The sequence below is a fragment of the Moschus berezovskii genome, chromosome 6, assembly GCF_049115385.1.
Source record: "Moschus berezovskii isolate FMDL1 chromosome 6, NW_MosBer_1.0, whole genome shotgun sequence".
Taxonomy (NCBI): Eukaryota; Metazoa; Chordata; class Mammalia; order Artiodactyla; family Moschidae; genus Moschus; species Moschus berezovskii.
In genome coordinates, this window is record NC_142465.1 from 114,832,066 (window position 1) to 114,856,447 (window position 24,382).

Below are 24,382 nucleotides of genomic sequence, written 5' to 3' on the forward strand. Positions count from 1 at the left end.
GGGAGTGCGTGTGTATCTGTGTGTGCATCAGAGGTTGTGTGCAGGCGTTTGACTCTGGGCTCTGTGTGTGTGTGAAAGAGAGAGAGACAAAGAGGGAGTGAAACCTGGGCCCCAGAAAGCTGGGGGATGGATGCAAGCGTTTGAGGCAAGCAAGGCTTTCACTCAATTACTCTTCAAGCAGCGGGGAGCATGGGGCTTGGTGGGGGGCACAGCTTCACAGCAGTCGGACAGGTTTGCACAATGTGTAAGAAAAGCCTTCATTCCCACTGACGGCGGTGACAGGTCAAGCCTGGCCCGAGTCTCAGGCTTGAGGGCCCAGGTCTGGTGATTGGGGCGTCTGCCTATCAGAGGTGGGGAGCTGGTAGTGACTGAGCAGGGAGGATCTGGTGGACGTGCTGGAAACTACAGGGGGGCCCTGCCCGAGATCTGCCTGCTGCAGAGATCCAGGAAGGCCTCCTGGAGGAGGCAGACTGTCTCTGAGTTGCTGCTGGACTGGTGGATGGTGGGAGAGGTGGGCAGGCCTGTGGGGAGAGGCCCGGAGGATGAGAAGGAGGGCAGCAGTGAGGGCTCCAGGGCCGTCTTTGCCTTTGAGTCTCTGCCCTGCCTCCATGCGGACTCCTGAGGGTAGGGGCCGGTCTGAGTTGTTCTTGGGTCCATAGAACTTGGACTGGCTTGGTTCATCATGGACCCAGGTGTGGAGAAATTGCCAAGTCTCCAGGGACTTCTGTACAAAACCAGATTAAGGCTTCAATAGAGGAGGGAGGCGGAGAAGGCACTGGCAAGCCACTCCAGTACTCTTGCCTAGAAAATCCCATGGATGGAGGAGCCTGGTAGGCTGAGTCCATGGGGTCACTCAGTTGGACACGACTGAGAGACCTCACTTTCACTTTTCACTTTCACGCATTGGAGAAGAAAATGGCAACCCACTCCAGTGTTCTTGCCTGGAGAATCCCAGGGACGGGGGAACCTGGTGGGCTGCCGTCTTTGGGGTCGCACAGAGTCGGACACAACTGAAGCGACTTAGCAGCAGCAGCAGCAGCAGAGGAGGGAGGTGTTCCAGGCGGAAGGGACAGTGGGAGGAAGGCCTGGAGCGGGACAGTGCAGTGAGCCGTGAGGCTAGAGCCTCGGCGCCTTGCAGGGGCTGGCTGATGGGTGTGCCCCCAAAAGAGGGGATTATTCCTACAGGTCAAGTACCGCCTGCCTGCCACACTCCCGAGCTGTGGCCTGTGAAGCCTGGCCTCGCAGAGCCCAGGTGAAACTCAGAGACAGGTGAGGGGGCAGAACTGGGATGGCTCCTGGCTTGAGCTTCTAAAGAAAGGCAATGCCAAAGAATGCTCAAACTACCGCACAATAGTGAAGTAATGCTTAAAATGCTCCAAGCCAGGCTTAAGCAATACGTGAACTGTGAACTTCCAGATGTTCAAGCTGGTTTTAGAAAAGGCAGAGGAACCAGAGATCAAATTGCCAACATCCGCTGGATCATGGAAAACTGAAGAGAGTTCCAGAAAAACATCTATTTCTGCTTTATTGACTATACCAAAGCCTTTGACTGTGTGGATCACAACAAACTGTGGGAAATTCTGAAAGAGATGGGAATACCAGTCCACCTGACCTGCCTCCTGAGAAATCTGTGTGCAGGTCAAGAAGCAATAGTTACAACTGGACATGGAACAACAGACTGGTTCTAAATCAGGAAAGGAGTACGTCAAGGCTGTATACTGTCACCTTGCTTATTTAACTTACATGCAGAGTACATCATGAGAAATGCCAGGCTGGATGAAGCACAAGGTGGAATCAAGATTGCCAGGAGAAATATCAATAACCTCAGACATTCAGATGACACCACCCTTATGGCAGAAAGTGAAGAAGAACTAAAGAGCCTCTTGATGAAAGTGAAAGAGGAGAGTGAAAAAGTTGGCTTAAAGCTCAGCATTCAGAAAACTAAGATCATGGCATCCGGTCCCATCACTTCATGGCAGATAGATGGGGAAACACTGGAAACAGTGACTGACTTTGTCTTTTTGGGCTCCAAAATCAGTGCAGATGCTGATTGCAGCCATGAAATTAAAAGACACTTACTCCTTGGAAGGAAAGTTATGACCAACCTAGACAGCATATTAAAAAGCAGAGGCATTACTTTGCCAACAAAGGTCCGTCTAGTCAAGGCTATGGTTTTTCCAGTGGTCATGTATGGATGTGAGAGTTGGACTATAAAGAAAGCTGAGCGCCAAAGAATTGGTGCTTTAGAACTGTGGTGCTGGAGAAGACTCTTGAGAGTCCCTTGGACTCCAAGGAGATCCAACCAGTCCATCCTAAGGGAGATCAGTCCTGGGTGTTCATTGGAAGGACTGATGTTGAAGCTGAAACTCCAATACTTTGGCCACCTCATGCGAAGAGCTGACTCATTTGAAAAGACCCTGATGCTGGGAGGGATTGGGGGCAGGAGGAGAAATGGGATGACAGAGGATGAGATGGTTGGATGGCATCACCAACTCAATGGACATGGGTTTGTGTGGACTCCGGGAGTTGGTGATGGACAGGGAGGCCTGGCGTTCTGCGGTTCATGGGGTCACAAAGAGCTGGGCATGACTGAGTGACTGAACTAAACTGAACTGAGCTTCTAAAACCCATTTGCTAGGTGACCTGGGACATGTGACATCACCTCTCCTACAGCCTTATCTCATCATAAATCTGGGTATCTAACCCTGGCTTGGGGCGTTCCTGGGGACTTGGGGAGATGAAGGGATTGGTGGGCTCCACCAGATGCTGCTGCTGCGGCTGTAGCTGTGATGGCCAGTCACCGTCTGAGCTCAGCCTGGGGCCTCTGGACGCCTCCGTTCTCCCCCTGGGGAACGGGGTGACTGCTCCCTGTTTGGGGGGCTTCCCTGGAAACGAGGGCAGGAACTGCCAGCACAGTACTGGACAGGCTTTGGGAACCCAGGGTCTCTCTTCCTTATTCACTCTGCCTCTGGCCACATCTACCAGGTTCCTCAAGGTAATCTACACGGTGGATGTCACCAGCCCTGCTTATGGAGGAGGAGATGGGCCCAAGGGGACAGCCCGAGGCCACAGGGCTGACTGGGGCTTAGCCGGGGATGCTGACCACTTATCTTACTCCATCCAGGCAGGGGTGGGCGTGGCTGGTCTGGCCGTGGCCCTGCCATCCTTCGAGCTCTGGGTCTCATTCTCCTCCCCTCTCTTCGCAGGATGGTCGAGTACTCCCTGGACCTCCAGAACATCAACCTATCGGCCATCCGCACCGTGCGTGTCCTGAGGCCCCTCAAAGCCATCAACCGTGTGCCCAGTGAGTTGGTGCCCCCAGCCCTGCCCCAGGCCCACCCTGCCACTCATGCACTCAGCAAGACTGCCCAGCACCTCCCAGTGCCAGGCCTGTGCTGGGCACGGGACCCTTCCATGACAGGACAGATGTGGGCCCTGCTGCCCAGGCCTCTTGGGCCATTACTTGGGCCTGAAAATGTTGGAGGGTGGCCCTGATGCCTCTAGGTTCCCAAAGCACTCCTGCTGCAGCAAGTTTCTGGCTTGTTGGGGACAAGGTTCCTTGCGGGGGGGCAGTCAAGGTGGCAGGTGTGTGAAAAGAAGCTGGTTGGTTGGAGGGAGGTGTCATGAAGCTTTCTACTGGGGAGGGGCTCCTGGGCCCCCCACTTGTGCCAAGTGACCTGGAACTTGAGCTCCTGACCCACCTCATCCCCCATAGGTTCATCCCCACCCTGACATGCCGGTCCATCCACCCACTCGGCTCCCCCATCTGACCAGCTGCCCATCCGTCCACCCACCTAGTATTGAGAGAGGTTATCTGAGAACAACAATCCCTGGCATCTGCCTAGACTCACACCGCTTTCAAAGCCTTTCATCTCTGTGATTTCTTTTGAGCCTTACTGTCCCCCTGGGCGGGAGCGCGAGGTGGGCTGTGCTTATGAAAAACTGAGATGAAAAAAACCGAGACTTGGAGGAGACATGAGGTTACTTTCCCAGAAGGTCCCCTGACTCTTTTCCACTGCTTGGTGTCAAGGATGGAATGGGGATTCGGGAAAGGAGCAGGGGGGCCCTGCCCCAGGGAGCTTCTGTCCTGATGGAGAAGGATGGGAACTTCCACGAGCATCCGCCCACCTCCTGTGTGTCAGGCTCCTGACATGTTGATGACTGACTTAACCCCCTCGACAACCTATGTGGGTTCAGGGAGGTTAAATGGCTTGCAGAAGGTCACACAGCAATTCAGGGGCAAGGCAGGGATCTGAGCAGAGTTCTGTCTGTCCTGAGCCCTGCTCTTCCCTGACTCGGTCTGAACTCTAATTCTCTTCCCTGCCTGAGCCTCTGTTTCTTCTTCTGCAGAAGGGGAAGGGGCTCCTGGCATTTCATTCTCCTCCCCAGTTGGCACTGACCCCGCTCCACCGATTCCCAGCCTGCCCACCTGTCTGCAGCCGTCCGCCTGACTCTGAGCTCATGTCGGTCAGCCCGGCCAGGCCTGGTGGGGCAGTGGAGGCTGTGCTTTGGGATGTTTGTGGAGCAGAGGGACTTGGGGAGGGGGCAGGCTGGCTCAGGCTGGATGAGGTGCAGAGGGGGAAGGGCTGGCGTCTCAAGGTCACATGTACAAGGTCACCTCCCCACACATGAGCCTTGACATGATGGGGAACTCGGGGGCCCCTGAGAGCCGCTGTGAGGGTCCCCAGGGAGGGCTTGAGAGGTAGGAATTGAGAGGTGGGCAGTGGGAACTCAAGGGGTCTGGGAGCGGAAGGAGCAGTTCACCTTTGTCCCTTCCTGGTCCTAGGGAGACTCCCTTGGGGCAGAGAAGGGGCATCCAGAGAGGCCATCCTGGCTGGCATCCTTTCTGTCCTTCCCACTTGCCACCAAGCCTAGGCGTCTCCTTAAAGATCACTTCATTCTAAACCATCTTTACCCCTGTTAACAAAGGAGGCCAGTGAGACCCAGAGAGGGTCATGGCCAGCCCAAGGTTGCACAGTAGGTCGTGGCAGGAACTAAGCTAGAGCCCATTTCTAAGCAGCACACTTCTCCCAGGGGTGCATGTTCCCCTCCCCAGGCCCCATCTCCTCCTGGGAGACTGGCCACAAGGTGGCCTTTGTTCCTGTACCGCCCACAGCTCTGTCTGGTGTGTAGCAGGCGCTCAGTAAATAGGTGTGAAGTGGACCTGCCGGGCAGGTATATCGAGCAGCTGTCCTGTTGCCCGTGCTCAGACTGAGGGGTGCTGGGCATGTGCAGGGCACAAGGGTGCAGGGAGGGGCACAGTGGGGGGCACTGGGGGTTTGAGGTGGTGTCTGAGCTGAGACTCAGCGGAGTGTGGGGGCTGAGCCAACAAGGGAGTGTTCTAGTGTCCAGCGGTGAGCAAGTGGATACAAGACTGTGCCGGCAACGTGGGTGAACAAGGGCCAGGCTGGGCAGGGTGGAGAGGAGCAGGTGGCTGGAAGGTCTGGTCCTAACTCTGGAGAGTCCTGGAGGGAATCAAATGTCTGGCCTGGGCAACCTCAGCAGGGAGGGCACGGGCAGGGGCTGCATCTCTCCTGGGCGTCCCCCATCAGTTCAGTTCAGTTCAGTCGCTCAGTCGTGTCCGACTCTCTGCGACCCCATGAATCACAGCACGCCAGGCCTCCCTGTCCATCACCAACTCCCGAAGTTCACTCAAACTCATGTCCACAGAGTCGGTGATGCCATCCAGCCATCTCATTCTCTGTCGTCCCCTTCTCCTCCCACCCCCAACCTTTCCCAGCATCAGAGTCTTTTCCAGTGAGTCAACTCGTCGCATGAGGTGGCCAAAGTATTTCAGTTTCAGCTTTAGCATCAGTCCTTCCAATGAACACCCAGGATTGATCTCCTTTAGAATGGACTGGTTGGATCTCTTTGCAGTCCAAGGGACTCTCAAGAGTCTTCTCCAACACCACAGTTCAAAAGCATCAATTCTTCGGCGATCAGCTTTCTTCACAGTCCAACTCTCACATCCATACATGACCACGGGAAAAACCATAGCCTTGACTAGACGGACCTTGGTTGGCAAAGTAATGTCTCTGCTTTTTAATATACTATCTAGGTTGGTCATAACTTTCCTTCCAAGGACCCCCATAGGGCTCCCCATTTCAGTCCGAGAAAAAGGCAGGGCTGCCCTCAGGAGGCGCTGACCATGTGGCCACTGTCATCCTCCTGGCCATGCAGCCCACAGGTCCGGCCCCCTTTCCAGAGATGCGTGTGCTGGGGTCACACTGGGGCGTTTGTAGGGCATCCTGCATTCTGCATCTCCTGTCAGGTCTCAGGGTCTGACAGGCATGGGAACAGCGGTGTGACCGGAGATTTCTGAGAGATGGTCTGGGTGGGGGGTGGATAGGATAGACACGCAGGGTATGGGTCTCTATGGATGGGTTTCTGTACATTTGTGTGTGTGTGTGTGTGTTTAAGGGTCTCTCCTTGAGAGACCATGTGTATATGTGTGTGCACATGTGGGGACTTGTACATGTGGATGTATGCACACATGGGGGTGTTCACATGTGGGAACGTGTACATGGGGGTGTATGCACATGTGGGAACATGTACATGGGTGTGTGCACATGTGAGAACGTGTACATGGGGGTGTGCACATGTGGGAACATGTACATGGGGGTGTGCACATGTGGGGACGTGTACATGGGGGTGTGCACATGTGGGAATGCATACATGGTGTTATATGCACATGTGGGGATGTGTACATGGGGGTGTGCACATGTGGGGGCATGTACATGGGGGTGTACACATGTGTGAACACGTACATGGGAGTGTGCACATATGGGGGTGTGTACATGGGTGTGTGTGCATGTGGAGGTGTGTACATGGGGGTGTGCACATGTGGAGGTGTGTACATGGGGGTGTGTGCATGTGGAGGTGTGTACATGGGGGTGTGCACATGTGGGGGTGTGTACATGGGGTGTGCACATATGGGGGTGTGTACATGGGGGTGTTCACATGTGGGAACGCGTACATGGGGGTATGCACATGTGGAGGTGTGTACATGGGGGTGTTCACATGTGGGAACGCGTACATGGGGGTATGCACATGTGGAGGTGTGTACATGGGGGTGTTCACATGTGGGAATGCGTACATGGGGTGTGCACATGTGGGGACATGTACATGGGGGTGTACACATGTGGGGGTGTGCTCATGTGGGGATGTGTACATGGGGGTGTGCACATGTGGGAACGCATACATGGTGGTGTATGCACATGTGGGGACGTGTACATGGGGGTGTGCACATGTGGGAGTGTATACATGGGAGTGTGCACATGTGGGAACGCATACATGGTGTGTTCACATGTGGGGGTATGTGCATGGGGGTGTTCACATGTGGGAACGTGTACATGGGGTGTGCACATGTGGGGACATGTACATGGGGGTGTACACATGTGGGGGTGTGCACATGTGGGGGCGTGTACTTGGGGGTATGCACATGTGGGAATGCATTCATGGGGGTGTATGCACATGTGGGGACGTGTACATGGGGTGTGCACATTGGGGGTGTGGGCCCACGTGTCTCCCCCCCGCCACCTCACTGCCCGTGTGAGGAACTCATTTGCGGCTCCTGGCTGTGGGGGGTCCCTGGCAGGCCCCCAGTGCCAGTCCGTCCAGTTCTCTAGAGAAGGGCCAGGCTGGGCCCCGTGCTCATGGAGGTTCTGATTTTGGAGGCTGGGCAGCCCCCAGCGCCCAGAGAGGAGTCTGGGCCTTTCCCCAGGGCTTCTTTCCTGCTAATAGGCTTTGCTAGGAGGCCCAGGGCTGCCTGAGGTGGGCAGTTCTGTTCCTGCTCTGAGCTGTTTCTGTCTCTCAGCTGACAAACGAATCTCTTGCTTTCTCAGAACCTGACCTGGGAGGGGGGGTAGATTTTGAGAGCATGAACCCTCCGGGATCCAAAATATAGCCAATGTGCCTCACCCCACTCCCCAAAAGGGACCTTAAGATAAATCCATCTTCATGAGCAGCTTAACAGGAGCCTCAAGCTGTTGGAGCAGGTGCACTAATCCAGACCTCGCCACTTCCTTCCCAGGTGCCAGGTACTCTGCCCAGAGTCACTGGTAATGAGTGGCCTGTGGGGTCGGGGGTCACTTAGAAGTGTCTCTTTGAGAGGTTTGGTTGGTTGCCTTCTTTTTTCCTAGCTGTTTCCCTGAACATTCCAAGTCCTCCCATTTATCTTTTTTAGGCCGTGCCACATGGCATGGGGGATTTAGCTCCCTTAGTCCCAACCAGGGATCGAACACGCATCCCCTGCATTGGAAGCATGGAGTGTTATCCACTGGACTGCCAGGGAAGTCCCCAATTTATCTTTATTGCTGCTTCTGCCCTGGGACTGATTCAACAATAGCCTGTAGCTTTCCATTTGGCCACTAGATGGCAGGCTAGAGGATTGGGATGGCGAAGTCAAATTATGGGTTATTAATTGCAAAGCTGTGGAGAGGGAGGTGTCTGCCTGAAGTTTAAAAACACGAGCAACCAGGAAAACTCAGTTGGGTTGTCAGGGAATGTAAGTTCTGCTTCTGAACTCGGCTGAGAGTCTGCTGTGTGACCTGGGAAGCCCTTGGGAGTCTCTGGGCCTGTTTCCCTATTTGCACAAAGGAGGAGGAGGGACTTTGTCCAGAATGGATGGGGCACCTGGGGGTTGTGCTTTTTACAGAACATCATAAAATGTGTCCCTCCACCCCATCCCTGTAGGTGTGTGCTGGCCACTCAACCATTGGTGGATAAAGGGCAGGAGATAGCGTAGAGGAGCCAGTTGGGGAGGGAAAGAAGAAGCACTGGACTGCCAGTCAAGAGGCTAGGTTCTGACTTTTTATAAGTCCTTGCTGTGTGACTTTTCATAAGTTGCTATCCCTTTCTGGGCTTTGGCAAGATGGGGCTGGTTTATCTCTGGCACCAGCTGACTCCAGGCTTCACCCACCCTACACACCTCTCAGTCAGCTGTTCAGTTCAGTCACTGAACTGAACAGTCGTGCCCGACTCTTTGCAGCCCCATGGACTGCAGCACATCAGGCCTCCCTGTCCATCACCAACTCCCAGAGTTTACTCAAACTCATGTCCACTGAGTCAGTGATGCCATCCAACCATCTCATCCTCTGTTGTCCCCTTCTCCTGCCTTCAACCTTTCCCAGCATCAGGGTCTTTTCAGATGAGTAAATTCTTCGCATCAGGTGGCTAAAGTATTGGAGTTTTAGCTTCAGCGTTAGTCCTTCCAATGAATATTCAGGATGGACTGGTTGGATCTCCTTGCAGTCCCAGGGACTCTCAAGAGTCTTCTCCAGCACCGCAGTTCAAAAGCATCAATTCTTTGGTGCTCAGCTTTCTTTATGGTCCAACTCTCACATCCATACATGACTACTGGCAAAATCATAGCTTTGACTAAATGGACCTTTGTTGGTACAGTCAGTGTGGTACCTCCCAAAGCCCATTGACCAAACCATTTAAATATGAAAAGTGCTTTTTTCTCCGTTAAGAAACTAGGGCAGTTACTGCTAAAGCCTGAGCCGGCTGAGTCTGAACTGCTGGCCCACCTGTGCCCCTGTACGCCCTGACCTAGGCTGTGGAGGGGGTTGGGAGGGAGGCCTAGGGAGCTCGGGGCAGCTGTCCACCTCCTGGAGCCCTATTTGGCTGACAGCCCCTGGGTCAGCAAGGACCCACCTCTGTGCGGGGGCCTCTGGACTGGGGCTGGGCTGGGCAGGGCCTGGGGACAGGGAGGCAGAGCTGACAGTGCTGTGTGGAAGGCCCCTGTTGGGCCCCAACTGCAGGCTCAGAACTGGAGGTTTACTCTCTACTGACAGGCCGCAGTTCTGGTCCTTTCACCCACCCGCTGTGGGACTCTGGGCCTCTATTTCTCCAGTGATAGGATGGCATTAGTGATCCCAGTTACTACATGGTTTTTAAGGACAAAGTGCTCCCATGTGTGTAGGAGCTTGGCATGGAGCCTTGTATGCAGTTTAAGGCCATCAGGTGCTACTCTAATGAAGAAGGTGCTTGGGAGCATCGGGGTTGGAGGGTGAGGGCATCAGGACCTTTCACAGAGGTTGCTTGTGGAAAATGCTCACCAGGAACACAGAGAACGGGGAAGGGTGGTCCTGGCAGACAGAACGGAATTGCACACGCCAAGGCAGAGAAGAGGAGCTCTGCTGGGACTGTGTGTGTATGTATTTGCACATGTGGGGTTGTGTGCATGTTTTGGTGCGTAGGCACAGAGCACTGCCTGTCATGGGGAGGTGTGCGGCGAGTTTCCATGTCTCCTAGGGATTTACTAATAATGGTAAGTGGCTAAAATTTATCATATGCTTTACACAAACTGTATCATAACAGTCCTAGGATGTTGGTACCATTGTGATGCCCACTTTACAGATGGGAAAACTGAGGCAGAGAGAGGTTGAGTAACCCGCCCAAGGCCACACAGCTGGCCCGTGCTTTGTGCTCCCTTTCACAACCTCCTTCCTTTCCTTGTAGTGCGCAGGCATCTTCGCCACCCACTCCATCTGCACAGGGGCATCAGGAAAGACACCTGCCCACATCCAAGATCAAAGCAGAAAGGCCCCATGGGCTGAAGTAGTGGCCCCCCCAAGTTTGGTGTGCTCCAGACCTCTGAACGCCTTTCCCTGTCAGGGTGAAGAGTTCTCATGGTGCAGCCTGAGGGTGAGTCAGGGCAGGAAGGAGGAAGGTGTCTGAGTTGCCCTGTCAGTGCTCAGAGCTTGGGCCTGTGTTAGTTAGCTGCAGGACCTGGGGAAAGAAACCTCTCTTGTTTTGGACCCCCGTCCGCACAAGGGGGATGACACAGGGCACCTCAACGTGGGTCAGTCTGCAGTGCCAGATGTAGCGCAGGTGCCTGGTGAACTGCTCCATCCCTGTTCCCTCAGAGGGAGGGTCCCAGTGTCAGGGCTACAGACCGCAGCATCTGGAGCAGTTAGACCAGGGTTTGTGCCTGGGATCTTGGCCACCTCTCGGACCTCAGTTTCTCAGTCCATAAGATGGGTCCCCACCCTCCCTTGCTAGGCTACAGAGTAGCAAAGCATCTTCATGACACCTGCTCCTAGAAGGTGCCCAGGGAAGGTGCCAATACCGTGTGTTGATCACGGGTCTCATGTTGTCGTTTAGTCACTAAGTTGTGTCTGACTCTTTGCCACCCCATGGACTGTAGCCTGCTAGGCTCCCCTGTCCATGGGATTTTCCAGGCAAGATACTGGAGTGGGTGGCCATTTCCTTCTCCAGGGGGTCTTCCAGACCCAGGGACTGAACCCACGTCTCCTGCATTGGCAGGTGGATTCTTTACCACTGAGCCACCGGGGAAGCTCGAGTGACTTCTCATACTCCAAATGTCACACTCCAGATATATTGGCAGAGGGGCTGGGGTACCTGGAAACAAAGCTTGCATGAGAATCTCAGCACTTTCGATCTGTACGTGTGTTCAGTGGGGTTTGGGGCGCAGCTGAAGGGGGCTCTGACCCCAAGCAGGACCTTGAACTTCAGACTGTCTGTCCTTGGCACCCACACGGCTCCCCCAGCTGCCCCGTGGAAGAAAGGTCTGGCAGCCACCCGGGAAGGAAGGGAAGGAAGGAGGGAGGTGGGGAGAAAAAAGAGAGGACACTGAGCAGGGGCCCGATTTCGCCAGGGCTGCTGCCTTTCAGAAGAGATGGGGGTGGGCCGGAGAACATCTGGACAGGACGTCTGATGAGAACCTGACTCGGGAACAGGGAAGGGCAGCCAGGACTGCAGAGGAGAGATGCTCGGGGTGGAGCTGGGGTGAGGGCAGCCCTCTCCTCTACCCTCCGCCTCCGCACTGGGTCAAATTCCGCTTTACACATCAGGAGGGCATGATTCCTGGACAGGACACCAGATCAAGGGAGAGGGCCACTGCATGTGTGTTCATTCCTTCATCCGTTCATCCAGAGTAGCATCCGCTGTGGGGCCACGGAGCCAGGCCTTGGGGCAGAGGTGGGGGTCATGGAGAAGGCTCTGATGGCACCCCGACTCTGTAGGCAGATGCTCAAGCTGGAAAGCTGTGAGCCTGGGGCCAGGTGCCTTAACAGAGGCAGCTGGGCCGAGTGGAGGGGCTCCCAACAGCGTACTTTGAGGAGGCTTCAGAGAGGAGTGGGCAAGAGACTTTGGAAGAATGAGTGAGAGGGCATCAGGGGCCATGGTGGGGTTGGGGACCTTCAGCAGGACAGGACCAGGCACTCCTCCTCCAGGGTGTGAGCACTGATTGCCTTGGGGAGGAACCAAGGCCTCCCCTGGGGTGGAGGGTACAGTGCTGCAGACCCCTTGTGCAAGCATTGCTTCTCGTCTCAGGAGTGGGCACTGAGGCCCCTCTTCAGCCCACAGGCCCCTCCCCTTGGGGCTGGGGCCAGCAGCTGTGTCCTCGGCCGCCTAGCCGTATGCTGCCTGGCCCGGCCTCCCGGGCACCCACTGTGCCTCTGATTAGTTGGCACTGGCTGTGGCAGGAGAAGCACACCGCCTCTCCCAGCTGCTCAGCAGCCTCTGCTGACCTGGGCAGACCAGGGAGAGAGGGGAGCCCCAGGGCCAGCCGCTGCTTCGCGGTCCCTCGCCCCAGGCCTACTCCCTTCCTCCTGGCTGCGGGCTGGGCCCCTGGCAGAGGCTGGCATGAGCTCGGCTCTTTCTACTTGAGCTGCCCTGGCAGAGCGGCTGCACTAATCTGGGCTGACAGCTTCTGTCTGCAGAGAGCACCCCAGACCTCCAGGGGAGAGGCCAGTCAGGAAATGCACCCCCTTCGCCTCCTGGGCACCCCGCTGCCACCAGGGGCCCTTGTCTGGCTGATGCCCAGCTTTCCTTAGGGCAGAGGGACTGGTCCAGTGGCTTGCTGGCGAGAAAGGGGTGAAAAGGTTGAGCAGCTCCATCAGTTTGCCCACCTGTCATCGTCTCCCCCAGCTCCTGGCATTTAAAATGCCACCTAGAGGGACTTCCCCTGGTGGTTCAGTAGTTAAGACTCCACGTTGCCTATGCAGGGGGTGTGGGTTCGATTCCTGGTCTGGGAACTAACATCCTGCATGCCTCACAGTGCAGCCAAAAAATGAAAAAATAAAATGCCACCTACAAACTGTTTCTATCCTGATGCCACCCATGTGCTGCTCCAGGCCATACCTCTCCCTCTGAACCCCAGACCCTGAGATCTGATTTCATGCAGGTATACACCAGGCACCCCCAATTCCACATATCCTCCCAGACCCCCATCTCCACTGAGGGCTGCTGTGTGCCTCTGGACTCAGGTCCCCAACCTTGGAGATGCCCAAGGTCTATTCCACTCACACCCACATCCTACCCCTGACTCAATCTTCAGAATGCCGCTAGAACCCCACCTCGATGTCCCTCTCCACTGCCACGTCATCCGAACCCAGCCAGATGTGTGTTGTCAGGATGGCGGGTGAGCGAGGGCTGGGCCAGGCCAGGTGGCATGAAGAGGAGCAGGTAGACCAAAGGCCCGGATCCCACCCTGGAGAGCCCCTGGAGAGTCCCCAGTCCCAGCATCTGGCCTGGGCAACCTCAGCAGGGAGGGCACCGGGCAGGAGCCTGAGTCTCTCCTGGGCACCCCCTTGAAAGAAAGAAAGAAAGTGAAGTCCTTCAGTCGTGTCCGACTCTTTGCGACCCCATGGACTGTAGCCCACCAGGCTCTTCCATCCACGGAATTTTCCAGGCAAGAATACTGGAGTGGGTTGCCATTTCCTTCTCCAGGGGATCTTCCTGACCCAGGTATCAAACCACATGTCTTCCGCATTGCAGGCAGACACTTTACTGTCTGAGCCACCAGAGAAGCCCCAGGCACCCCCTTGAGGGATCCCCATTTCAGTCCCAGGGGAAGGCAGGGGGTGCCCTCAGGAGGCAGTGACCACGTGGTCACTGTCAGGCTCCTGGCCATGCAGCCCACAGGCCCAGCCCCCTTTCCAGAGAAGCGTGTGCGGGTTCCAGCGCCACACAGGGGTGTCTGTAGACCATCCTGCAAGCCGGGGTCCCTAATGGCCTCCCTCTCTGGGCCCCGCCCATGCAGTCGTTTTCTCCCCAGCAGCCGGGAGGCCACGTCTGTCTTCTACCTGCGACTCTCAGTGCCAGTCAAAGCTGGAGTCGCACGCCCTCCTGCAGGCAGCCCTGTTGCCCTCCCACCTTTGCCCGGCTCTTCCCTCTCGTGGAGAGCTCTCCCCGAAGTGGGCACACAGCTGCTCTGTGAGTCTTGGCAGGGTGGCCTTTCCCGGCCTCCGCTTTATACCAGCTGGACCCCTGGCCCCAGCCTGGTCCTTCTGCAGCCTACTCTTCGTTTTTGTCTCACTTCCCTCCCAACAAAGGAAGAAATGTACTTAGCCCACTGAACCGTAGCCCACCAGGCTCCTCTGTCCATGGGATTTCCCAGGCGAGAATACTGGAGTGGGTTGCCATTTTCTTCTCCAGGGGATCTTCCTGGCCCCGGAATCAAATTTGCGTTTTCTGCATTGCAGTCAGATGCTTTACCGACGAGTCACCGGCGAATCCCCTGCCTCTTCCTACCCTTAACCTAGAAAGTGTGCCTCACAAGGGCAAGGGTTTGATCTGTTTTCGTGTGTGTGTTTTTAAACTGATATATCCCTAGAGCTTAAAACAGTGCCTGGCATGTAGTCGGCCCTCACTCAACATTTGTAGAACGGATCCATCCACCCAGCCCATCACTCTTACATTTGTTCAGGCCGCCCCCCTCGGAGGGGTTACTCTGTACTGGGCCCCAGGCTGGAGTGGGGGATGCAGAGCACCCCAGGTGGTCTCTGCACTCCTGGTTTCCGGGGAGAGAGGATGGCAGAGCTGTGATGAAGGATGACAGTGTAGTCAGTGTTGTGATGGAGGGCGGACAGGGCTGTGGCAGCTCATTGCAGGGGCGCGAGTCCAGCCCTGGGATCCAGGAGAGGTGACCACACAGCAGAGGTCTGAAAACAGAGGAGAGATGGCCTTCTGAGCATGTGCAAGGGCCCCGCAGTGACCCAGAACCTGGGCTTCCCAGGGATTGGAAGTGGGTCAGTCTGGCTCCAGCATGGACCCCCTCCTGCCTTGGCAAGTGAACTTGGTATTGCTCTCAGCAGCACAATAGTAAAGGAACCCCCGTGGCAGAGAGTGGTGGGGGCGGTCAGTGGGGGCAGGATGTGTGCTCAGGCAGGGAGTGGGCGTGCTGGGCGTGTCTGCAGTCTGGTGGAGCTGCAGGTTCAGGTATGGCATGGAGGACAGAGGGGGATGAGGCTGGGGTGACAGACTATAGCCTGGTGGTTGGGGGGGCTGTGATTGGGGGGTGGGATAAGGATTTACATTTTCCCCATTGGAATGGGAGGCTTTGACTTTGGGGGCACCCCCCACTGAGGTGCTCTGGCCTTGGGTCTTCCTGAGGCTGGACAGGAACCACTGTCTTCTTCTGTAGTTGAGTCCTCTGGGGCCCAGAGAGGGAAAGCTTTGCCTCAAGGCTGCCCAGCCAGAACTGGCACCCAGATGTCCTGTCCTGAGTTGGTGCTCTGTCTGCTTATCAGAGAAAGGGCTACACTAGATGTTCTGAGGACTCTGGGGTCCTCTTCCATCTTAACTAGGGGAGCAGGGCCCCAAGCCACACTCATGGGTCACCTACAGCCTGCCCTCATCAAGGCCCACCTGGTCTCCATCCAAGGCTCAAAAACCACAGAGACCAAAACCAGGTAATCTCGTCCCGAGAGAGGAAAAGGGAGAGCCATAAGGCAGCGAGAGGCAGGAAGCCTTCTAAGTATCTGGGGGTGAGAATCAGAGAAGGCTGCCTGGAGGAAGAGGCCTTGGCTGAAGAGAGGTGTGGAAGATGAGCAGAAAAGATAGTCTGAGGTAGATGGTGATGGGTCTCATGAGCAGTCGCTGCCTCTTTCTCTGCACCTCTATTCTCTGTCTGTAATTCTCTGCCTATTTCACTTTCTCTGTCTCTCCTGTACCGGTTGCCAGGAGAATCAAGGGCATGGTGGAACCCTCCGACTTGCTTGAGTTAATTACTTGACTGTGGGCGTTGAAAGGAGGATTAGCTGGGTTCTCGTGAGGTCCTTCCTGGCTCCCTAATCCCGTGGCCCCTGTTCCCTGGCGCGGAAGCGATGAACTTGCCCTGAGTCCCTAATTAGCTAATTATGCCCTGGCTCTGTGGCCCTGGGACTCCCTGGGCCCCAGGGGGGCTGTGAAGTGAGCTGGGGTTGAGCTCAGCAGAGGGGAGGGAGGAGGGGAGGAGAGACAGGGCTGCCATTCAGGGAAGCCGGCGGCCAGGCAGGTTCTCAGGAGCCTTTCAGAATTTCAGTGTCCTGGAGAACTGGGAAATGTAATTAATTGAGCAACAACAGCTGGGCCCCGGGGGGAGCAGGCGGGAGCAGCCAGGCTGGGATGGTGCAGAGCTGCCTCCTCCAGGCCTCTCTGATCCCACTGCTTCTCAGGGCCGCTGCCTGGCCCTCTGTGCTTGCCTCCTGCCTCTGTCCTGTTCTCCAAGATTATTCCATCGGCTTTAAAGCCCAGAGCTGATCAAGGGCTCAGCCTGCTTAGAAATCTCCCAAGTAGTCACCAGGCAGAGAGCCCCCGGATGCCCTCTCTGACTGGCCACCCCTCTGTGCCTTTGCCACTGCTCCTGTCAACCTGCAGGGCCCAGCTCGAATCAGCCTGTGCCAGCGACGTGCCTGGAGCTCCCTTACTCCCCAGGCCTCGTCCCTTTCCCCAACATTGGGGTCCCCTGTCCCTCTGCTGGCAGACTGAAAACTCTGCTGCTGCTGCTGCTGCTAAGTCACTTCAGTAGTGTCCGACTCTGTGTGACCCCATAGACAGAAGCCCACCAGGCTCCCCCTTCCCTGGGATTCTCCAGGCAAGAACACTGGAGCGGGTTGCCATTTCCTTCTCCAATGTGTGAAAGTGAAAAGTGAAAGTAAAGTCGCTCAGTCGTGTCTGACCCTTAGCGACCCCACGAACTGCAGCCTACCAAGCTCCTCCATCCATGGGATTTTCTAGGCAAACTCTGCAAGGGGTGAAAATGGGATTTGGGATTTCCCACGAGCCCATCTCGGTGCCTGGTATGCAACAGTTCTTGTAAGTGTCTGATGAATGAATGAGTGATGGGGCACCAGACAGGCCTGCGACTGACTGACTGAACGTTTGGATTTCTCACTTCCCTCTTCTGCACACCCCCTGTTGTGGGGGCGGATGCGGACGGAGTGGGGTACTGAGCCCTCACTCACCCTGGCTTGCTCTCAGTTGGTGAGCAGGAGCCTGCAAGGGAGCCCCACTGCCTTTCCCAAGAGGAGGCTGACCTAGTTTTGTGGGGTGGGAGGATGGGGGTGAGCATTAATTATTGATTGGAAATCACTCCATACAGAGCTCGTGATGCAAATCCCAAATAATTATCCTTGTTAATAACTACCTCAGCCATCATCCCTGGAATAAATAAAAATCTGGACAGAGCCACTCTTCTCCCTGTCACCATCCTTTCATCCTCCCCTCTCCAAAATTCCACCCCCTCCCCATGACTTTGTACATTGTTCATTCACAAGCAGTCATTCAATAAATGTTGGCTGATACTCTGCTCTGGGCCAGGACGTGCTGGGTTCTGGGAGTACTGAGGTGACTCAGACAGACCCTGTCCCCAGGAGCATATAGCCCAGTGGAAAAAACAGGAGAGTAAATGGGTAACTATATATTAAGGTTAGAAGATTAGATGTTGATGTAAATGGTGCCTCCAAGGTTGTGCAGTATGCAACCTGCACAGCTGTACATGACAGCCTATGCTAGGTCAGAGGTGCTAAGGTGGCCCAGAACAGATGAGCAAGAGATGGGTTTAGAAGGGGTTTGGGAAGTCACAGGGAGACTTCACAGAGAGCTATGGTGACTGAATAAAGGTGTGCCAGGCACAAGAGAGGTGGAAGAATGTTCTAGAAAGAAGGAACAGCATGAATAAAAAAAGCATGGAGATGTGAAATCCCGTGGTATCTTTGTGCATGTGTGCTTGTGCTTGCTAAGTCAATTCAGTTGTATCTGACTCTGTGTGACCCTGTGGACTGCAGACTGCCAGGCTCCTCTGTCCATGGGATTCTCCAGGCAAGAACACTGGAGTGGATTGCTGTGTCGTCCTCCAGGGGATCTTCCCTACCCAGGGATCGAACCCACATCTCTTACGTCTGCTACATTGGTAGATGGGTTCTTCACCAGTGGTGCCACCTGAGACCCAGGGTGCACACTGGGGACAGAGGGAGGGGGAGAGAAAGATGAGGCCAGAGAGGGCGCACAGGAATCACAGGTCTTGGGTGCTGTACACTCAAGGGTGACCCACTAGCTCTTGACACTCTTTGAAGCCACTGACACTTATGTGGACCTTCTTCCCAGAAAAACTCATGGCATCATACTTGCATATTTTACAGCAATTTCATAAGGTTCAATGACCTCCTGTAGTCCTTCCAGAGACCTCCCTCCACATGCCAGGGATCCACAAACCCTGGTAACTGATGAGAATGCCACCTGTTTGTACACATAGTGGTGACATGCCCACATTTGTGTTCTAGAGTGGCTGTTATCAGGAATTGCCCCCTCTCTGCCCTGGGCTCTGCTTTCCCTGGACTGGCTTCAACCCCAGACAGGCATTATCCCTGGGAAGCAAGATGACCCCAGCAACTCCAGGCTTCACTCCTCCCAACTTGTAATCTCTGCAGCAAGACAGCGTCTCTTTTTCTGTAGTTCCATCAGAAGTCTCATTGCCAACTGCTCATCCTGGACCAATCACGGAAGCTAGGGAAACAAACAGACTATGCTGATTGGCCAAGGCTGGGTCATGTGATCTCCATGTCTGCCCACCCAAACCATGGAACTGGAATGGAAGAGTGCTGCTGTGTTCAGAGGACTGGGAAATAGGGGCTGGGCAAAGTCACAGAGGTGGCCTACCTGTCTGGGACTTGCATTCCTGTGGATTCTCCAGTGACTGGGGTGGCTGGATCTTCTTGAGGAGTCAGGAGGGAGTGGGTGACATGCAGACCACTACTGAAGCCATGACAGTGGGTGACATCACCCAGACTTGAGAGAGCAGATGCTTTTCACAGCTGGGGGACTGAACCCATGGGGAGAGAGGGCCTGGAGGGTGCAGATGGGTCAGCCCAGGCAGGTGGGGCAGAAGGGAAGGATGGGGAGACAGATGTGAAGAGCGGTAAGTGTGTGGAGTGGTGCCAAAAGCTGAGCCTGTTCTCCACTTTCTCTGTGGGGTGACAGCCCCAGAGTTTGCTGAGGCTTGGGTGTGGGCCCTGAGCTGGGGGATCTTTGTAGCGTGGTTGCTGTCTTCTTGGGCCCCTCTGCTGAGGGGTCTTATCCTCCAAGAGGGGAAGGGACTGGTTCAAGGTCCCACAGGTCCCAGAGGCCAGCAGCGTGAGGATTTGAACCCTGTTCTCTCTTCATCAGGGACTATGTGCTTTCCACAGTTTTTCCCTACCTGCAGAGTTTTGGGATGTCAGACCTCCTCAGGAAGTGGCTGACATGTTCTGTTCCCCTCTCCATGCCTGCCTGAAGCCCCATTCAGGCCACCCCATCACCCTACCTGGGGATGTCTATCTCCTCTCTCATTTCCCCATTTTCTCCTCTTGTTGCCTCTGGCTTGGCTTGTTCACTGTAGCTATTTCTAAGGAAAGGAAAAGTCCTCTTCCTCTGGCATTAGGCCAGGTCTGGGTAGCTTTTCTAGCCAAGGTTGTTTTCTAGGTGGTTCTGAGAACTCTTCCTGATTTCATCATGCAGCAGGGTGGGTCAGCAGGATGGTGTTGGTTGGTACTGATGTGTTCTAGCATGGTCAGGGGACCTCTGACTGTCCCAGGGATGAAGGACACTCAGGACACATTTATTAGGGAAGCAGTGCCCATCCTGGGTGGGTGCTGGGCATAAGGAGATAAGCTGACCTCAGTCCCAGACCTCCCGGTACTTGGAGGCTATGGAAAGAGTGCTAACTTGGTGTCAGGACACCTGGTTTAAATCCAGACCCTGCTGCTTCCCATCTGTGTGAACTTGGGCAAGTAGCTTCAGTTCTATGAACCTCCAGTTGCCTTTTCTATAAAATAGGGATAATATTACCACCCTCATAGAGTTGTCATGGAGACTGAAGAGCTCGTATCTGTGCATTACCCCGAAAAGCATTTGGCACATTAAAAGTGCTCCGTAAATATCTGCTTATTCACCCATGGTCTAGTGGAAGTATAGCAGGATGCAGAGCCATTTTCATGGCTTCTGGGAGAAGGGGCAGGTACCAAGGAGGTCTGTCTGGTGGCCACTGAGCAGGTTGAGGGCAGAAGGAGCCCCTGCCCACTTGTCCCACCTCTCCTCTCACCACCCCGTCTCTGTTCCTCTAACCCTGCTCTCTCTCTCTCCTCTCTGGGCCCTCTGCCCCTGTCTGCTAATCCCTCCACCCTTCCCTCTCCCAGGTATGCGGATCCTGGTGAACCTGCTCCTGGACACACTGCCCATGCTGGGGAATGTTCTCCTGCTCTGCTTCTTTGTCTTCTTCATCTTTGGCATCATCGGCGTGCAGCTCTGGGCTGGCCTGCTTCGCAACCGCTGCTTCCTGGAGGAGAACTTCACCATGTGAGTGCAGCTCCCCCATCCCCTGCCCTGGGACTCCTGGCCAGCTTTACCTGGGGCATTGTTCATACAGAATGTTTCCAGGCTAGAAAGGTCTCCCTGTTGAGCACCTGGTCCCAATCCTTACTCCCAGTGGAGCAGAGAGATTAAGGAGTGTGCCTGGGTGTGTTGGTGGTAGGTCTCCCATGAATGGCTGGACACCAGAATGAGTGCAAAAGGCCTCTGAGCCCTCCAAACTGTTATCACAAAGTCCCAGTCCAAGATAGGCCCTTAGATGCTAATTCAGCTCCTACTGACTCTTACTTAACACATAGTTTTAACTTATTGGGTGAAAGTGAAAGTGTTAAGTCGCTCAGTCGTGTCTGACTCTTTGTGACCCTATGGTCTGTAGTCCGCCAGGCTCCTCTGTCTATGGGATTTTTCAGGCAAGAATACTGGAGCAGGTTGCCATTCCCTTCTCCAGTGGATCTTCCCAACCCAGGGATTGAACCCGGGTCTCCTGCATTACAGACAGATTCTTTACAGTCTGAGCCACCTGGGAAGCAGGAAGCAACTTACTTGGTAACTGGGACCAAAAGAGTGGGAAGCAGCAAACCAGAAGGAGGTTGGATAGGAGGGGAAGACCCAAGCAGAAGTGATGACAGCAAGGAAAAACAAGATAGAAAACCTCAAAAGCAGACATGAAACCTGGCTGTCTAATTACAGCACAGACATTCCAATCGGTGACTCTTAGTCATCAGGGAAAGGTCAGCTTGCATTTGGCCCACGTGTGTCTAAAAGCAGTGGGGGTGGACAGCTCCCTAGAGAGAGGCTTGTCCAAAGCTATGTAAACAGAAATCAAGCTGTGGCTCTTGGAGAAGTTGAGTTGAGTCATAGGAGAAATTGGAATCTGTAGCATCTCAGCGAGGAGGGATGAGTAGCGCCCTTGAGTACACATATATGGCCATATGTATTTGGACATGACTGAGCTTTTGTTTTGTTTCACTAATATGCATTAGTGTACTCCTGCTGTGTGCCAGGCCCCAGGGAGACAGAGGTAGGAAAGCATTTTCACTCATCCTGTGACTTGACACGCTCACCCAAGCAGCGGCACTTGCCCAGCTCGGGGGAGGGTGCAGCAGAAGGTGGAGTTCCAGCCCTTGGGGATCAAGGGGTGCAGGGACATAGGGACACTGCACAGGCATGGGCTGGGCCTCCCTGTCCACCTGACTGCTGGTTGTGGGGATGGAGCTACGCTGGAGAGCCAGGGGGAAGCCTGGGGAAAGAACTGGCTCCCTCTGCAGCGCTGTGGGGGACAGATTAGGGGCAGGGCACCCTCGTGGGTCAGGACCCTGTGTTGGGGAGGGGAGCACACAGTCAATCATTTGGAAGGGGCGGGCCCTGCTTCTCTGGATCTGGCCTGCACAGATGGAGACGGGCAGTATGAGCTCTCAGCTTTGGGGGCTCAGGTCACATCCAGGCCCCTCTGTCCCCCATGGATCTTTTCCTAGTTCATCCCGAGGTGGCCCCCTCTCATTCACCCAGCTCAACCCCAGTGTCACCTCCTCCTGGAGGCCTTCCCTCACCACCCCTTTCCCCCAGACGTTATCCTGCTTGATTTTCTCGGCACTGTCTCTGTCTGAACCTGTCTCACTTGTGAGTTTGTCTTCTGGGTTGTTGGGCATCTCTAGTCCAAAGGCAATGGCAAGCCACTCCAGTACTCTTGCCAAAAAATCCCATGGATGGAGGAGCCTGGTAGGCTGCAGTCCGTGGGGTTGCTAAGGGTCGGACACGACTGAGCAACTTCACTTTCACTTTTCACTTTCACACATTGGAGAAGGAAATGGCAATCCACTCCAGTGTTCTTGCCTGGAGAATCCCAGGGACGGGGGAGCCTGGTGGGCTTCCGTCTATGGGGTCACACAGAGTCGGACACGACTGAAGTGACTTAGCAGCAGCAAGGATGACACAGTCCTGTGTGATACGGGAGGTGGCGGTGGTGCTTGACTTTTGACCCTATGCGGAGACCCAGAAACTGAGGCTGAGAGAGGAGAACCTTGCTCCAGGACCTCCAAAGCCTACTGTGACCACCCCCCAGTGAGTGTGCGCAAAGCATGCCCCAGGCACGTAGGCCCCGGGGGAGACCCCAGATGGTCAGATGGAGGGTTCTTGATGAGCAAAGGTGATGTCACCCAGCTGGGAAGTGGCAGGGCTCCGTCTCGTGTCCTCTGCAAAGCATCTGCTCCCTTCTGGCAGATTCTGTCTGGGCATTAATGCACACGCACAACTATTTACACCCCAGACAGGTTTTAAAAATGGGAATTGCTTTGGCAATGTGTCTTGAGTGTGTCTTACATCAGTGTTTCTTATTCCACTAATGAACCACAGTTCAGTGAGCCAGCTTCTGTCGATGGACTTTGTGTGGTTACCAGGTATTTGCTTTTATGTGGAAGCCTGCAGGGAGCATCGTGTATGCTTGCCATCTTTGTATGCCCTTGTGTGATCAATGGCTAGACTCATAATTGCTAGTCAAAGTGTAAGGCACACCTCTGAGATACTGCGGGTTCGGTTCCAGACCACAGAAATAAAGTGAGTCATATGATTTTTTTGGTTTCCCAGTGCATGTTAAGTTATGTTTACACCATCCTGTGGTCTGTTTTTTTTTTTTTAATATTTCTTTTTATTTATGTGACTGCCCCAGGTTTTAGTTGCAGTACTCAGAATCTTCGATCTTTGTTGCGGCATGTGAAATCTTTAGTTTGGTCATGCAAATTCTTAGTTGCAGCATGAGGGACCTACTTCCCTAACCAGGGATTGAACCCAGGTGCCCTGCATTGGGATTGTGAAGCACCAGGCAAGTCCTCTGGAGTCTGTTAATTGTGCAATAGTATATAAAAAAGAACATGCCCCAGCTGAAAATATTTTATTGCCAAAAAATGCTAGTCGTCTCTGCTGAGCCTTCAATGAGTCATAGTAGTAACAAGAAAGATCATTGATCGCAGACCACCATAACAGACATAATAAGAATGAGAGCTTGAAATAGTGCAAGAATTACCAAAATACGACACAGAGACACAAAATGAGCAGATGCTGTGGAAACAGTGGTGTTGATAGGCTTGTTTCAGGCAGGGTTGCCACAGACTTTCACTTTGTAAGAAGGGTAATAAAGCAAAGCTTAATAAAATGAGGTATGGGGGCTTCTCTGGTGGTCCAGTGGCTAAGACTCCACATGCCCAATGCAGGGGGCCCTGGGTTCGATCCCTAGTCAGGGAACGAGATTCCACATGCCGCAAGTAAGTTTGCACGTGCCCCAATTAAAAAGATCCACATGCCACAACTAAGATCCAAGATCCTGCATGCTGTACCTAAGACCCAGTGCGGTCAAATAAATAAGTAAATAAATATTTAAAAATAATAAAATGAGGTATGCCCTGTGTCCATTTAAACAAATTTTTAAAAAAATTTTTAAATTGAAAGATAATTACAGAATTGTGTTGGTTTCTGCCAAATGTCAGTATAAGTCAGCCATAGATATACATATGTCCCCCTCCCTCTTGAACCTCTGTGTCCACTTTTTTATTTGCCTTTTTTGGTTAAGGTATAAATTACACTCAGTGCCAGGCACAGCTATTCGGTGCTGTTGTGGGCGGAGTGCTCAGTGAGGTTTTCCCTGGACTAAGCACCGGTGTAAATCTACCCTGAGAAATTCACAGTGCCCAACAGGGCTCTGCCCTGCCTGTTCCTTGTCACCCTCCCCCTCGCCCCAAAGTAGCCGCCATCCTGATCTCTTATCACCATGGACTCCCTTGCCTGTTTCTGAGGTTTCTTCAGACGAAATCATACA

General features: G+C 54.3%; 1 protein-coding gene across 2 annotated transcripts in view; it reads left to right on the forward strand.

The window, feature by feature from the left end:
• The window catches only part of CACNA1I (calcium voltage-gated channel subunit alpha1 I), a 109,428-nt gene that overhangs the window by 35,504 nt on the left and 49,542 nt on the right, over nucleotides 1-24,382 (forward strand). For both annotated transcript variants that reach the window (XM_088836764.1, XM_055394622.2), the window contains exons 4-5: nucleotides 3,207-3,304; nucleotides 20,403-20,562. In XM_088836764.1, the coding sequence (XP_088692890.1) occupies nucleotides 3,207-3,304; nucleotides 20,403-20,562 (258 nt within the window). The remainder of the gene's footprint in view (nucleotides 1-3,206; nucleotides 3,305-20,402; nucleotides 20,563-24,382) is intronic.